This window comes from Plasmodium sp. gorilla clade G2, assembly GCF_900097015.1.
Source record: "Plasmodium sp. gorilla clade G2 genome assembly, chromosome: 14".
NCBI classification, from domain to species: Eukaryota; Apicomplexa; class Aconoidasida; order Haemosporida; family Plasmodiidae; genus Plasmodium; species Plasmodium adleri (nom. inval.).
This window is the reverse complement of record NC_041706.1, coordinates 2,446,950-2,460,038: the sequence shown is the minus strand read 5'-3', so window position 1 is coordinate 2,460,038 and position 13,089 is coordinate 2,446,950. Positions and strand designations below refer to the sequence as shown.

The following is a 13,089-nucleotide window of genomic DNA, read 5'->3' as shown; positions in this document are numbered from 1 at the left end:
TAAGTCAAACAGGTTTTCTTATTTGTTTTTTAGGTTATATATATAATATATATAATATATATTGTATGTATAACCAATATATAAAGTGAAAAATAAAAATAAAAGAAATATATAAAGTATATTTATTTAATATAATAATTATTTTATTACAGTTCAAATTATAAAATTTTACAATATGATTATAAAGAAAAGTAATAAAACTTGGAAACACATTTTAGGAATGGCTATGTTAATCATACCTACCTTATATTTCAAGAATCTAATATTTGATGTAATAATATAATAATATATATAATATATATATGTATGTATATTGTCTAAATTATAAATATAATTTATATTATATATAAAAAAAAAATTATATTTTTTATTTTATTTTATTTTATATTATTTTATTTTTTTTTTTTTTTCAGAATTTCTTTAATCTCAAATTTGATAAATTCAAGAAAAAAATATACTCTAAAAATCCCATCCCTAATTATACCTTATCAAACAATAATGATAATAATAATATAGAGGATTTTAATAATTATACAAGCTTGATTAATTATCATTAGAAGGAAAAAATAAATTTTTTATTAAATATTTAATATCTATAATGATCTGTTTATAATATATATAGTAAATAGTATTTTTTTTTAATAATATCACAATGACATGATATTATAGCATTGTATTAATATATGCAATAAATGTTTTTAATTTTTTTTTTTTTTTTTCTGTTTTATTAAAATTATAACAATTATATATATATATATATATATATATAGGTATGTATTAATATGTATATATTATAATTGTCATTTAAAAAAAAAAAAAAAAAAACTGTTTTTGTATCATTTTTGAAAAAAGACCTTTTTCCATAAAAACGTCATATGACAAATATATATATATATATATATATATATAATATATTTATAATAATATAAATATATAAATTCAAGTGGTATATAACTCTAAAGGAAGAAAGAAAACATATATGTACCAAATATTATCATAAATATCATAATGATATATTTAGCACATACATTTGGTTTCAGGAATTTTATAAATATATAAATATATAAATATATATATATATATATTCCCATTTATATTAAAAGTAAATAATGAAAAAAAAAAATATAAAATTTTATATTAATATGAATAATTATATCATATATATATATATTCATTTATGTATCATATGTTGTATTGATTTATCAAAGACTTTGTCTTAAAGTATTTAACTGCAACATTTTCTTGGCTTTCACTTTTCTTATAATAAATTGGGGAATCAAAGGAGACGTATCTAATTCAATCTGTAAAAAAAAATAATAAAAAATACGATATATATAAATAAAACCATAAAATTTTTATTATATTTATTATGTATATCTATATAATGAACGAAATAAATAAAAATGAAATTTAAAAGAAAAAAAAAAAAAAAAGGAAAAATTTTGAACATATTAATTTTATATAATTATCTACTTACAGATGATACATAAGTAAATTTTATGCAATTATCTTCTCGTTTAATATGATAACCAGATAAATTAATATACATCCTTTTTAATGACGAATTCTTAATATTTTCATCGCATTCAATGTTGAGGGTAAACGAATTAGCGCTATGTATAAATGGATTGATAAAATTACTTGTGCACTTTTCATTATTATCATTTATATTTAAGGACACACAAGTTATCAGATATGTATTATCATTTAGCTACAAAATAAAAAATATATATATATAATACAAATTATATAATTTATATGATAAATAAAATTATCATGTATATTATATCGGAATAAAAAAAAAAAAAAATAATAAAATAAATTATTTATTTTACCTTCTTTTTTTGAGCTACAATATAAAAATATCTTCCTTCTTTTCCTAAAGTTCCTTTATAACTTTGTCTCACCAAAATTGTGTCCTTGTCATATATGCGTAATATCTTGCCTTAATAAAAAATTACAAATATTTCATAATATATATATATAATATATCATTAATGTATCATATTATAACATATATATATATATATATATTTATATTTTATATTCTTTAAAACCTTCTATAAAATATGGATCAAATTTTCTTGTGCCATTTTCGTCCCAAATAGTTTGTATAATTTTTTCAAACTAACATATATTAAAAAAAATGATACAAAATTATATATTTTATTTATGATAAGAAAGATAAATATAAAAACGTTATTAATATATATATCATATACGTTGATAATAAAATTTTGTCTACTTTTTTTTCCCAATAATAATATAATACAAAATATATATATATATATATATATATATATATATGTATGTATCAAATTATTACATATTACATTTTTTAAATAAAATAGTTATTTTTTTTTTATATGTCTACTTTTGATGGATCCTGAAAGAGTAAATCAATTTTCCCAACATCAGTGTTATTAACTTTCTTAAAATACAAATGCGAGTTTTCATCAATAGTACTATATTTGTAATAATCATCTTGCTTTATAGAAAAGTTATATAACACATTTGAAGCTTCTTCTATAATTTCATTGACTTTCATTATTTCTTTCTCATCTTTACAAACCAAATGTTCCATTGACTTTAATCGGTCGTCTATGTCCAATTCATTATTTTCATTCAGGTCACTCATTTTGAAATATGTACTTGCATTTGACGTATACCAAAAAAAAATATAATTATATAGAAACAACAAAAATATATACATATAAAATATAAATATATTAATATATATATATAATATATGTATTGGAATATATAAAAATATTTTATAGAAAACTATATTTCTGAAAAAGGGGAAAAAAAAAAAATTTTAAATAATAAAATAAAAAATGTTCAAGAATTAATCTGAAAATTGCATATTACTAAATTGAAGATATCTTTATGCTAACATAATACTTATATAGTTCCTATATATATATATATGTATATTTATATACATATTATATATGTTATATAACAAATATATAAATTATTATAATACATATTATATTTGTATTTATATTTATCCTTATATTTTTTTAACATTTTATTATATATAGTATCATTCTTTTAATTTTTTGTTTTAGTATTTCTTTATAATATTTTTTGTTTATATATATATATATAATATATTCCATAGATTAATTTCCTTTTATATATTTTTATTTTACTTATTTTGTAAATAAATAATACATAATTATAATATATATTATATTTGTTTTAAAATATTAAAAATATTCGTGTGAACTATTTTATTAAATTATAAAGAAATAACAGTATTGCGCATGCAAAGAAGGACATGAAATAAATATTAATCTTATATATATATATTAAATAAAGATATATACATAAATATATTTATAACACTTTTTTTGCATAAGGAAAATTAAAGACATTCCTATTATAATAAAATCTAAGATTTATTAAGTAAACTTTCTAAAGATAACCCAAAAATGATATAAAATAATAATAAAATAATATAACATAATAAGTATTAATAACAATAAGGAAATTTTTTAAATATACTTATTAATTCTTATTCAAAATAAAAATATATTCGTAAAAAGTAGACGATACCTATATATATTTTAAGCTACAATAAAATTTACATATATTTATATATAAACATTTATTAATCTTATTTTAAATAATATACTATTGATAAATTAAAAATGACCTATTTGGAAATATAAAAATAAGTAATGAAAAAAAAAAAAAAAAAAAAAAAAAAAATTAGGCATAAATAAAAATTTGTTCGTGACTATATAAAAAAAAAATATACAACTAAAGTTATATAATATATTATTATATTCCACAAAATAATTCAAGTTATTGCCATTATTTTATATGTAAAAGTTAAATAAGTTTTACATATATATAAATATATATATATATAATATTATTTATTTTTTTAAGTAAAGTTTTTTCCACATATTATATTATATATTTATATAAAAAAATGTTCTTAATAAAATATTATTGATATCCACATATAATATATTAAAAACAATAATAATAAAATATATATATATATATATATATATATATATATATATATATATATGTGTTAAACCAAACATAATGTTTTTATATATACAAAAAAAATGTGTACATATTAATATGTAACATAAAAAAAATAAAAATCATATATATGATTTATATTAATATTACTTCTTATGTATTATCCTTTCAATATTTGGTGTTGCTACTAACTTATAATCACAATTCCCTAAAAAAATAAATTCTGAATTTTCTTTTATATAACATCCAATTTCTTGAGAAAAGGTACAAGCAGATCCTTCATTAATATCAAATAATATATCATTAATTTTCATTTTAATTTTTTTATTTTTATAAATAATTAGTTTTGCAAATTTTCCATTAGGTATAGTATGGATATTGCTAAGTTGATAAGAATCCTTTTTAGGTTGTTTATTAATAATACTTTTTTTCTTTTTATCATTTTTATCATTTTTATCTGTTTGATCATTTTGTTTTGTATCATTTTTTGTCTGTCGAACATTTTGTTCTTCCTCTTCTTTTGATAAAAGAGCAGGTAACATATTTGGTAATTGAATAGAAAAAAAAAAGGGTTCCTTTTCTAGAAGTAGTTTTCTTATTTTTTTCTGTTTCTCATTTTTATTAAAGAATGGTAATGTTAATGGTAAAAAGTGCACATCACCAGATGCACATTTTTTATTGTAGAAAATATTTTTACTTATATTATTTAATTCATAAATATCAATGGATGTTTTAACTTTGTTTTTTTTTTCTAAACTTTCTTCTTTACATATATTTAATGCTTCTATATTTAATAAATTTACATTATTATTTAATGTCACTGGATCGATAGCATGAGAAGGATATTCTTTATTATTATATTTATTTTTGTTTGTAGATTTTCTAGTTATACCTTCATTTTCTAAATCTATATTAATCGTTTTTTTTATTAGCTGCTCAAGACGTTTGCTATTTAAACCTTCTTCATCTTCTTCAATTTTATTATCGTTGTCATTTTTTCTTATATTATTTTCATTTTTCAAATTATCTATATTTGGCACAAATTTTTTCAAAGTAATATTTTGATTATTTTCCACACGATTATTTAAAAAACTTGATTTACTTCTAAGCGTATTATTGATACTTCTTCTCAAGCTATATTCATCATGATTATATCTATTGCTCATTATTTGTTAAAAGTATCAAATTTTAAATAATGATAAATAAAAAAAATTCATAAATATAAAAATATAAAAATAAATAAATATATATATATATATATATATATATATATATATATATATATTATAATTTATTTATTCGTTAACTGTTCATTATTTCATTAATTAAAAATATTATAAAAGAGAAAATTTATTTTTATTTTTTTTTATCGCATTCATTATTTTTGTAAATAAAAAAAAAAAAAAACATCAATTGCTTTATAAATATATATATATATATATATATATATATATAATATATTATAGGGTATATAAATAAATACATTTTGTAGAAGTCATAAAATAATACAGGATTCATTACATGTAGCATAATATATATATAATATATATTATTCAATGGAATAACAAAATTTAAAACATTATTACATTATATAATTGTCATAAATTAATGTGGTTTTTTCTTTTCTTTTTTTTTTTTTTTTTTTTTTTTTTTCAAATGGTTAAGTTAAATGTTAAAAAAAAAATAAATTATATAAAATAAAACAATAAAATATTGTTAAAATGTTTTAAAAATATATTATTATAAATCACAAAATATGTATTATCATACATATATGTGATAATACGTAATTTTATTCAGTATATAGATCATAGAAAAAAGAATTTAAAAAAAAAAAAAAAAAAAAATTTTTAAACAGTATTAATTTTATTGTTACATATAAAAACATTTTCCAAAATGACCCGCTTTGATAATTCATTTGTCTGGCTAGGTGGAAGTATATAAATATTTGAAAAAAAATTACCTGGCTGAGCTTTATTAACATCAATTGAATAAGGACATATAAATAATTTTTTATGCACTTCTTTTATATACGATTTTTCATTTGTAAAGGATGGGTATATAAAAAGATCAGGTAATCTATTAGGTTGAAATAGAAGATTTTTGAATTTAGTTATTTCAATATTATATTCAGATGGATATGAAGGGAATAAAGATAATTGTCTTAAGATTTGTTCAAATAAATAAAACAATTTGAGTTCACTAGGTCTACATAATAAATTTCTTGTTAAATTATATACAATATCACATGATGTTAAAGCAATTTTTAATTCATTTATATATATATAAGAAGGGTTTGATAAAAAATGAACATTAGGTGAATTGAAATTACTATTTTCATAATAAAAAGGTGGTTGAGGTAATGGATATATATTTATGGAATCATATATGGATGGTATTATAAAAAAATGTGTTTTTTCTAAAATTTCATTTTTTGCAAATTTAGTTATTTTTTTAAATAAATTTTCATAAATTATATTAATATCACCAATTTTTTGAATAGTTTCACTAAAATTACGAATATATAAAAAAGGTCCAAAAATTAATACAACATGAGGTAGTTTCTCATTTACAACTTTTAAGAAATTATCTAAATGTTCACTATAATTATTATCATTATATATATATCCATTACATATCATTATATGAATATTTTCATTATTATATAAATGTAATATATTTTCATGCGTTTTACTATCTTCTTCTATTTCTTTTGTATTAAAATGTTTTAATACAAATTCTTTATCTATCTGTACTTTTAAATGTGTTGGTAATCCAGCATATACATTACTAACATAATATTTTATACTAAATTGATTTATTTCTTTTTTACCTTTTATAGCTAATATTTGACCTAAAAAAAAACATATATTTCTCATATCAGTCAAATTTAATAATTGAGCTTTATCACCATTATTCCATTTCATATTCCCTTCTAATATTATATTTGATTCACTTATATTCATATCATTTTCTGTATATATACGCCCAAATATATAAGATTCATCTTCACTCATATTTAATATTGGTTCAATTTCTATATTTAAATTTAATTTCTTAGAATATATTAAAAATAATTCTAAAAATAATGATATCTTCTTATTTATACAATCACATATTACATTAGTGTCAAGACCTAAAAATTTATAATTCTCATTTATACTATTCACATAATTAATATAATAATGATATTTATTATTACAATTTCTTCCTTCTGTTTCAATTAATTCACTGTTATATTGTTTTACTCTTTCATATTCATAAACTACATGATCTCTTAACAAGGTACCATTTTTTAATAACTTCTTATTATAATCTTCTAAATAATCTTCAAATAATTTATGGAAATTGTTCTTATGTTTATTTCTTTCAATATAATCAAAGGCCTCTTTCAAATCATCCCCTATACTGTTATCTGTGTAATAAGTTTCTAGATAATGTTTTACATCTGCCTGTTTTATATCCTTCATATTTTCACTTTTCAAAAAATAAAATAAATTAATATATATATATATATATATATATATATATATATATTATGGATTATATATATTCAAATAAAGAATACACCTTCCTATTATTCTCTTATTATATTTAAACAAATGTACATGATATAATTACCACTTAAATGGAAGATTAAATATAAATGTATATATATATTTATTTATTTAAAAGATTCAAATTTTTTAAAATTACCATATTATTATTTCTTTTATTTTTCTTTCACAAAATATATATAAATATAATAGCTGTGTAATCGATATGAATTTATATATATATATATATATATATATATATATATTTTTTTTTTTTTTCTTTTTACACTATTTCATGTACACATAAAATTATATATTGATTCCCTTAATCTTATATTTTTGTACCGTTTAAATTTTGATCACTTATTTTTTATCTATTTTTAAGAAATTTTAAATGTTAATATATAAATGAATAAACTTACATTATTATTTCATTTCTTTATATTTTATTTTACTTTAGCATATAAATTGATAAGAGGGTCATACATTCATGTAAATAAATAAATATATATATATATTATTTTTAAATTTATCTCATAAGGTATTTATTTAAATGTTTAAAGAAAATTACATATATTCCTATATATATTTATTTATAAATTATTATTTCTCATATTATAATAGACAAATAATAGATTAACGAATAAAAAAAAAGTATATATATATATATATATATATATATAATATATAGCTTCCTTCATTATAAAATGTTTAAATACCTTTAAGGTATATATTTTAATATATATTATTTAATAAAAAAAATAATTTTTATTTGTACATATATTTTTATCATATATATATTAATATTCCTTAAAGTTCGATTTAATTTTTAGAAAATATTATATATATATATATATATATATATATGTATAAATGATTTTTTTTTTTTATATATTTTTTATAAAGCACCTTTTAATATATATATTATGTGTTTATATATATATATATATATGAGTTAAAACAAAAATGTATAAAAATTAAAATAAAAAAGAAGAAAAAAATTAAACTGTTTTATGATTACAGTTTTTCCATCGGATAATTAATTAAGACAACATTGATATATATATATATATATATATATATATATATACATATATTTATGTATCCTTTTATTATATAATTTATATGTTGCTCATATCATATTTTAATTTGAAAAGTTCTGTTCGAAATTCTACGAATGCACTAATTAAAGCAGATAAAGTAATTTGTTCGCTAGCTCCAGATGAACATCTTTCTTCTATTTCTCCAAAATTTTTAAGTAGAAGACAAAATGCGGAATCAGGGAAATCATATGTTAAAACTGATTCATATAAACACATCATAATATCTTTTATTGAATATCCTTTATCATATTGTAAATTACTAACAAATTCGTATGATTCTTTTATAGATCCCTTTGTAAAATATTCTAATATTTTCTTGGTTTCACTAGGTAATGGGATATCTAATGTTGATAATATAACATTTTCATCAATAATAAGATTTTTATGACTTAAGGATACTACTTGTAAACAATTTAAAATTCTTCTCATATCTCCATGTCCTACACGTATAAGACTATCTATTCCTCCTTCAGTTAAATTTACATTCTCAGATTTTGCTATATCGAGAGCTTTATTTTTCATATATTCTTTTTTTAAAGGGGCAAAACGAAAAGCTGTACATCTAGATTGTATAGCTGGAGTTATTTTATTTACATAATTACATAACAAACAAAAACGCACATTTTTAGCATAGTTCTCCATAATTCTTCTCATAGCATTTTGAGCAGGATATGTCATATGATCTGCTTCATCTAAGATAATTAATTTTAAAGTAGTTTTTTCACATGTTGTATAATGATTTTTTGATTCAGCAAAGGTTTTTATTTGATCACGAATAACATTTATACCTCTATCATCAGAAGCATTTAATTCTAAAACAAATGAACTTCTCTTATCTCCATATAATTCTTTACATACAGCCAATATCGTGGAAGTTTTCCCTGTACCCGGGGGTCCATGTAAAAGTAAATGTGGTAACTCACCTTTTTGAACGAATCTTTTAATAGTTGATATCACTTGTTCATGTGATATTATATCATTTAGTACATTGGGTCTATATTTTTCTACCTAAAAAATAAAAATAAAATATATTAAAAATAATATATATATATATATATATATATATATATATATAATTCCATTTGTCATTTTATTATATTATATATAAATCGAAACATATCAAAATATAATTTATAATAATACATATTTTGATATATATATAAATAATATAATATAACTCTTTTTAGATAATTATTCATAATCTTTTCTATATACCCATGGGGTGAGTTCGCTTCCTCTTTGTTGTTCAACTTCGGTCATTTTTATTATACATAAACAATATAATTATATATATATATATATATATATATATATATTTATTTGTTGGTTTATATTTTTATTATATAATAACTAAAGTAAAACTCAAAACAATGTGTATATGTAATTGTTAATATTATATAATAATAATATAGAAATGAAAAAAGAAATACTTACTATATAATATATTGATCTAAATATTTTATTTTTTGAAATGCATTTTGTCTTTTTAAAATAATAAAAATATTATATTATATATGGATATCTTTTTTATTACAAAATATTTATTTACAAAAATGTGTAAAAATAGTTATTATTATGTTATTCTCTTTTAATAAACATATATATATATATATATATATATATATATATATATAATAAATAAGCTAAATAAATAAATAAAAAAAAGCTATAAATATAATCTTCTCTTTAATATAATATAAAGCTAATTTTATTCATTTTTATCTTATACTCATTAAATATTTTTAATTGAAAACTTCTGTATAAAAAAAAAAAAAAAAAAAAAAAAATAATAATAATAATAATAATATATATATATATATATAATTTAATTTTAAAATTCCAATTTTTAATATTCTTATTATATTTTATCTTATACAGAACATATTTTTAATTATAACATATGAGCTTATTTTTATTTTTTCGTGAAAAAGTAAGAGAAATATTTATATACACATTTTTTTTTATTTTATTTTATTTTATTTTTTAATTTATGTTCTAGATAATTTTGCTTTTGTAATAGTCAGTTTCTTTTTTAATATATTTCTATATATTATACTTCTTATAATATTTATTCTTATAATGGTATATGCAATATCTTGTTCTGTTATTGAAAAAAAAAAAAAAAAAAAAAAAGAAATTATAAAAATATTATATATAAAAATAAATAGATATTTTGAAAAACATAATTACGTATGTGTGTGCCATATACCTATGTACACATTTAAAAAATATTTCTACTACTATTTTTTAGAAATGTATAAATAAATATATATATAATATATTTCATATAATAATATAATTTTATATCAATTCAGAATGAATTTATATAATTAAAAATTTATCCTTATAACATAAAAATAAAAAGGAAAAAAAATAATACTAACATATAGAGTTTAATGATATTTTAATAGTTTTAATCTTATATCTTTTAATTAACCAATATATATATTAAAAAAAAAAAAAAATGATAGGAAATAATTTGTTTTTATACCTAATTATTTTATTATTTTCAAAAATTTTATATTGTGCTTTGTTTTCATTTTTAATTTTATTCTTAAAAACTATTATATATGTATTATAATACAATAGGTTTATGTCTACTTGTATTGTATATATAATCATTTATATGTATATTGTATAATCGTTGTAAGAACATATATAAATAAATATTTATAAATAGAAAAGAATTAAGACATTTATGTTTTTAACTTATCATTCTTTTTATAATTAGTATTATATAAATATGTATATTTATATATATAATATTAAAAATGTTACTATTCATTTTTGTATATAATTTTTTTATTTTCATTCAAAAATAATTTCACAATGATATATTTTGAGAAAAGAATAAATAAAGTTATGTATTTTATTACTTTAATTTTATTAATATATATATATATTTTCTTCTTAGGCCTATCAATATAAATTTGATGGCATAATATATGCCTTTATTCCCAAAATATTATTCATTCAAGTTGTTATATACAATAATAAGAAATATTTATCCAATTATTGTTCTTATAGCTGTATTGATAATAATACACTGCAATATATAATTAAACTATTTCAAATTCGCAGTTGCCATATAAAAAATAATCAATGTTTTCCAAAACATATATATAATATATATATATATATATATATATATATATATATAAACAATAAAGTTATATCTTTTTTTTTTTTTTTTTCTTATTTGTCATCATTAATAGATATAAATTATTCAGTGAAAAAAAAAAAAAAAAATTAATTTTTTATTACCATGAACATATAACATCATTCAAATATGTTCTACGTCAAATGAATAATAACATAGATTTTAAAATGAAGCTAGATCTCTATTAATATAATAAAAATATGTTATATATATGTATATATAACATTATGTGCATTTTATTTTTTTTTTTATAACTTATATTCATCTTTAGGAATATAAAAAACTAGGTGATGATTTTAAGGACTTGTATAATGAATGTAGCAATATGTTATATTTGATGAAATAAACAAATTTTTCTTTGCCATTATATATAAATATATTTTATTATGAAATATATATATATATTTTAATAATTCGTTTTTTTTTTTTTTTTTTTTTGTTTCTTTTTTTTTTTTTTAATTTTCCTTGACATATGATATAATATTTATAATAAAAATTTTGTGTTTCTTAAGTTAATATCTATTTCCATTTTTAGGCAATTTTATTGCTCATAATATATTATATATAATATGTAATATATTGTATAATATATACTATAATATATATAAAAAGATTATATTATATTATATATATTATATAATATTATAATATTCATATATGTACAATGAATATATTATTCATTCAATATATTATATATATATATATATATATATATATGTTTTTAATAAATATTAAAAATGTAATAATATTATATTATATAATAATGTTTTTGAAATTTTCTTCTTTTATAAGAATTTTACTATTATAATAATACATGATTTTTTTTTTTTTTTTTTTTCTTGTTCTTTATTTATTTTATAGTTTTTGCATATTATTATATTTTGTCAATGTAAATGAATATACCATATAAAAAAATACAATATTTTTAATATATTATATATAATATTACATAATCCTTTTTTCTTTTTTTTTTTTTTTTTTTTTTTTTATATCTTTATTTTGATGTATTAGTGGGATTTTTATATAAAAAGTAATGTTATATATTATGTAAAATAAATACTTTAAAAAATTATATATATATATATTTTTATAATAGAAACCATATATATAAATATTATTATATATATATATTTTATTCATTTTTTTTTTTTTTTTTTTTTTGTTATCAAAAAATTGTTAATATATATGTACGTATAATATAAATCATATAAAGAAAACAGGTTTTTTAAAAAAAAGAAATATATATAAGTATATATATTTTTATTTGTTACAAGGAATGTAA

General features: G+C 16.3%; 5 protein-coding genes across 5 annotated transcripts; 1 reads left to right on the top strand and 4 right to left on the bottom strand.

Moving 5' to 3' along the window:
* Positions 1-175: 175 nt before the first annotated feature.
* On the top strand, positions 176-557 carry PADL01_1463500 (conserved Plasmodium protein, unknown function; the record flags this gene model as incomplete). Its single annotated transcript, XM_028684938.1, has 2 exons — positions 176-271; positions 414-557. 2 exons carry the CDS (start codon positions 176-178, stop codon positions 555-557), a joined length of 240 nt encoding a protein of 79 aa, XP_028540966.1.
* A 645-nt stretch (positions 558-1,202) lies between these two features.
* On the bottom strand, positions 1,203-2,638 carry PADL01_1463400 (fam-a protein, putative; the record flags this gene model as incomplete). Its single annotated transcript, XM_028684937.1, has 5 exons — positions 1,203-1,301; positions 1,478-1,711; positions 1,836-1,945; positions 2,058-2,127; positions 2,375-2,638. 5 exons carry the CDS (start codon positions 2,636-2,638, stop codon positions 1,203-1,205), a joined length of 777 nt encoding a protein of 258 aa, XP_028540965.1.
* A 1,516-nt stretch (positions 2,639-4,154) lies between these two features.
* On the bottom strand, positions 4,155-5,174 carry PADL01_1463300 (DNA-directed RNA polymerase III subunit RPC4, putative; the record flags this gene model as incomplete). Its single annotated transcript, XM_028684935.1, has 1 exon — positions 4,155-5,174. One exon carries the CDS (start codon positions 5,172-5,174, stop codon positions 4,155-4,157), a length of 1,020 nt encoding a protein of 339 aa, XP_028540964.1.
* A 684-nt stretch (positions 5,175-5,858) lies between these two features.
* On the bottom strand, positions 5,859-7,478 carry PADL01_1463200 (DNA polymerase alpha subunit, putative; the record flags this gene model as incomplete). Its single annotated transcript, XM_028684934.1, has 1 exon — positions 5,859-7,478. One exon carries the CDS (start codon positions 7,476-7,478, stop codon positions 5,859-5,861), a length of 1,620 nt encoding a protein of 539 aa, XP_028540963.1.
* Positions 7,479-8,665: 1,187 nt separating this feature from the next.
* On the bottom strand, positions 8,666-9,907 carry PADL01_1463100 (replication factor C3, putative; the record flags this gene model as incomplete). The annotated part of the gene is made up of 2 exons (XM_028684933.1): positions 8,666-9,655; positions 9,863-9,907. The coding sequence occupies 2 exons, from the start codon at positions 9,905-9,907 to the stop codon at positions 8,666-8,668; spliced, it is 1,035 nt and encodes a 344-aa protein (XP_028540962.1).
* Between the last annotated feature and the right edge of the window lie 3,182 nt (positions 9,908-13,089).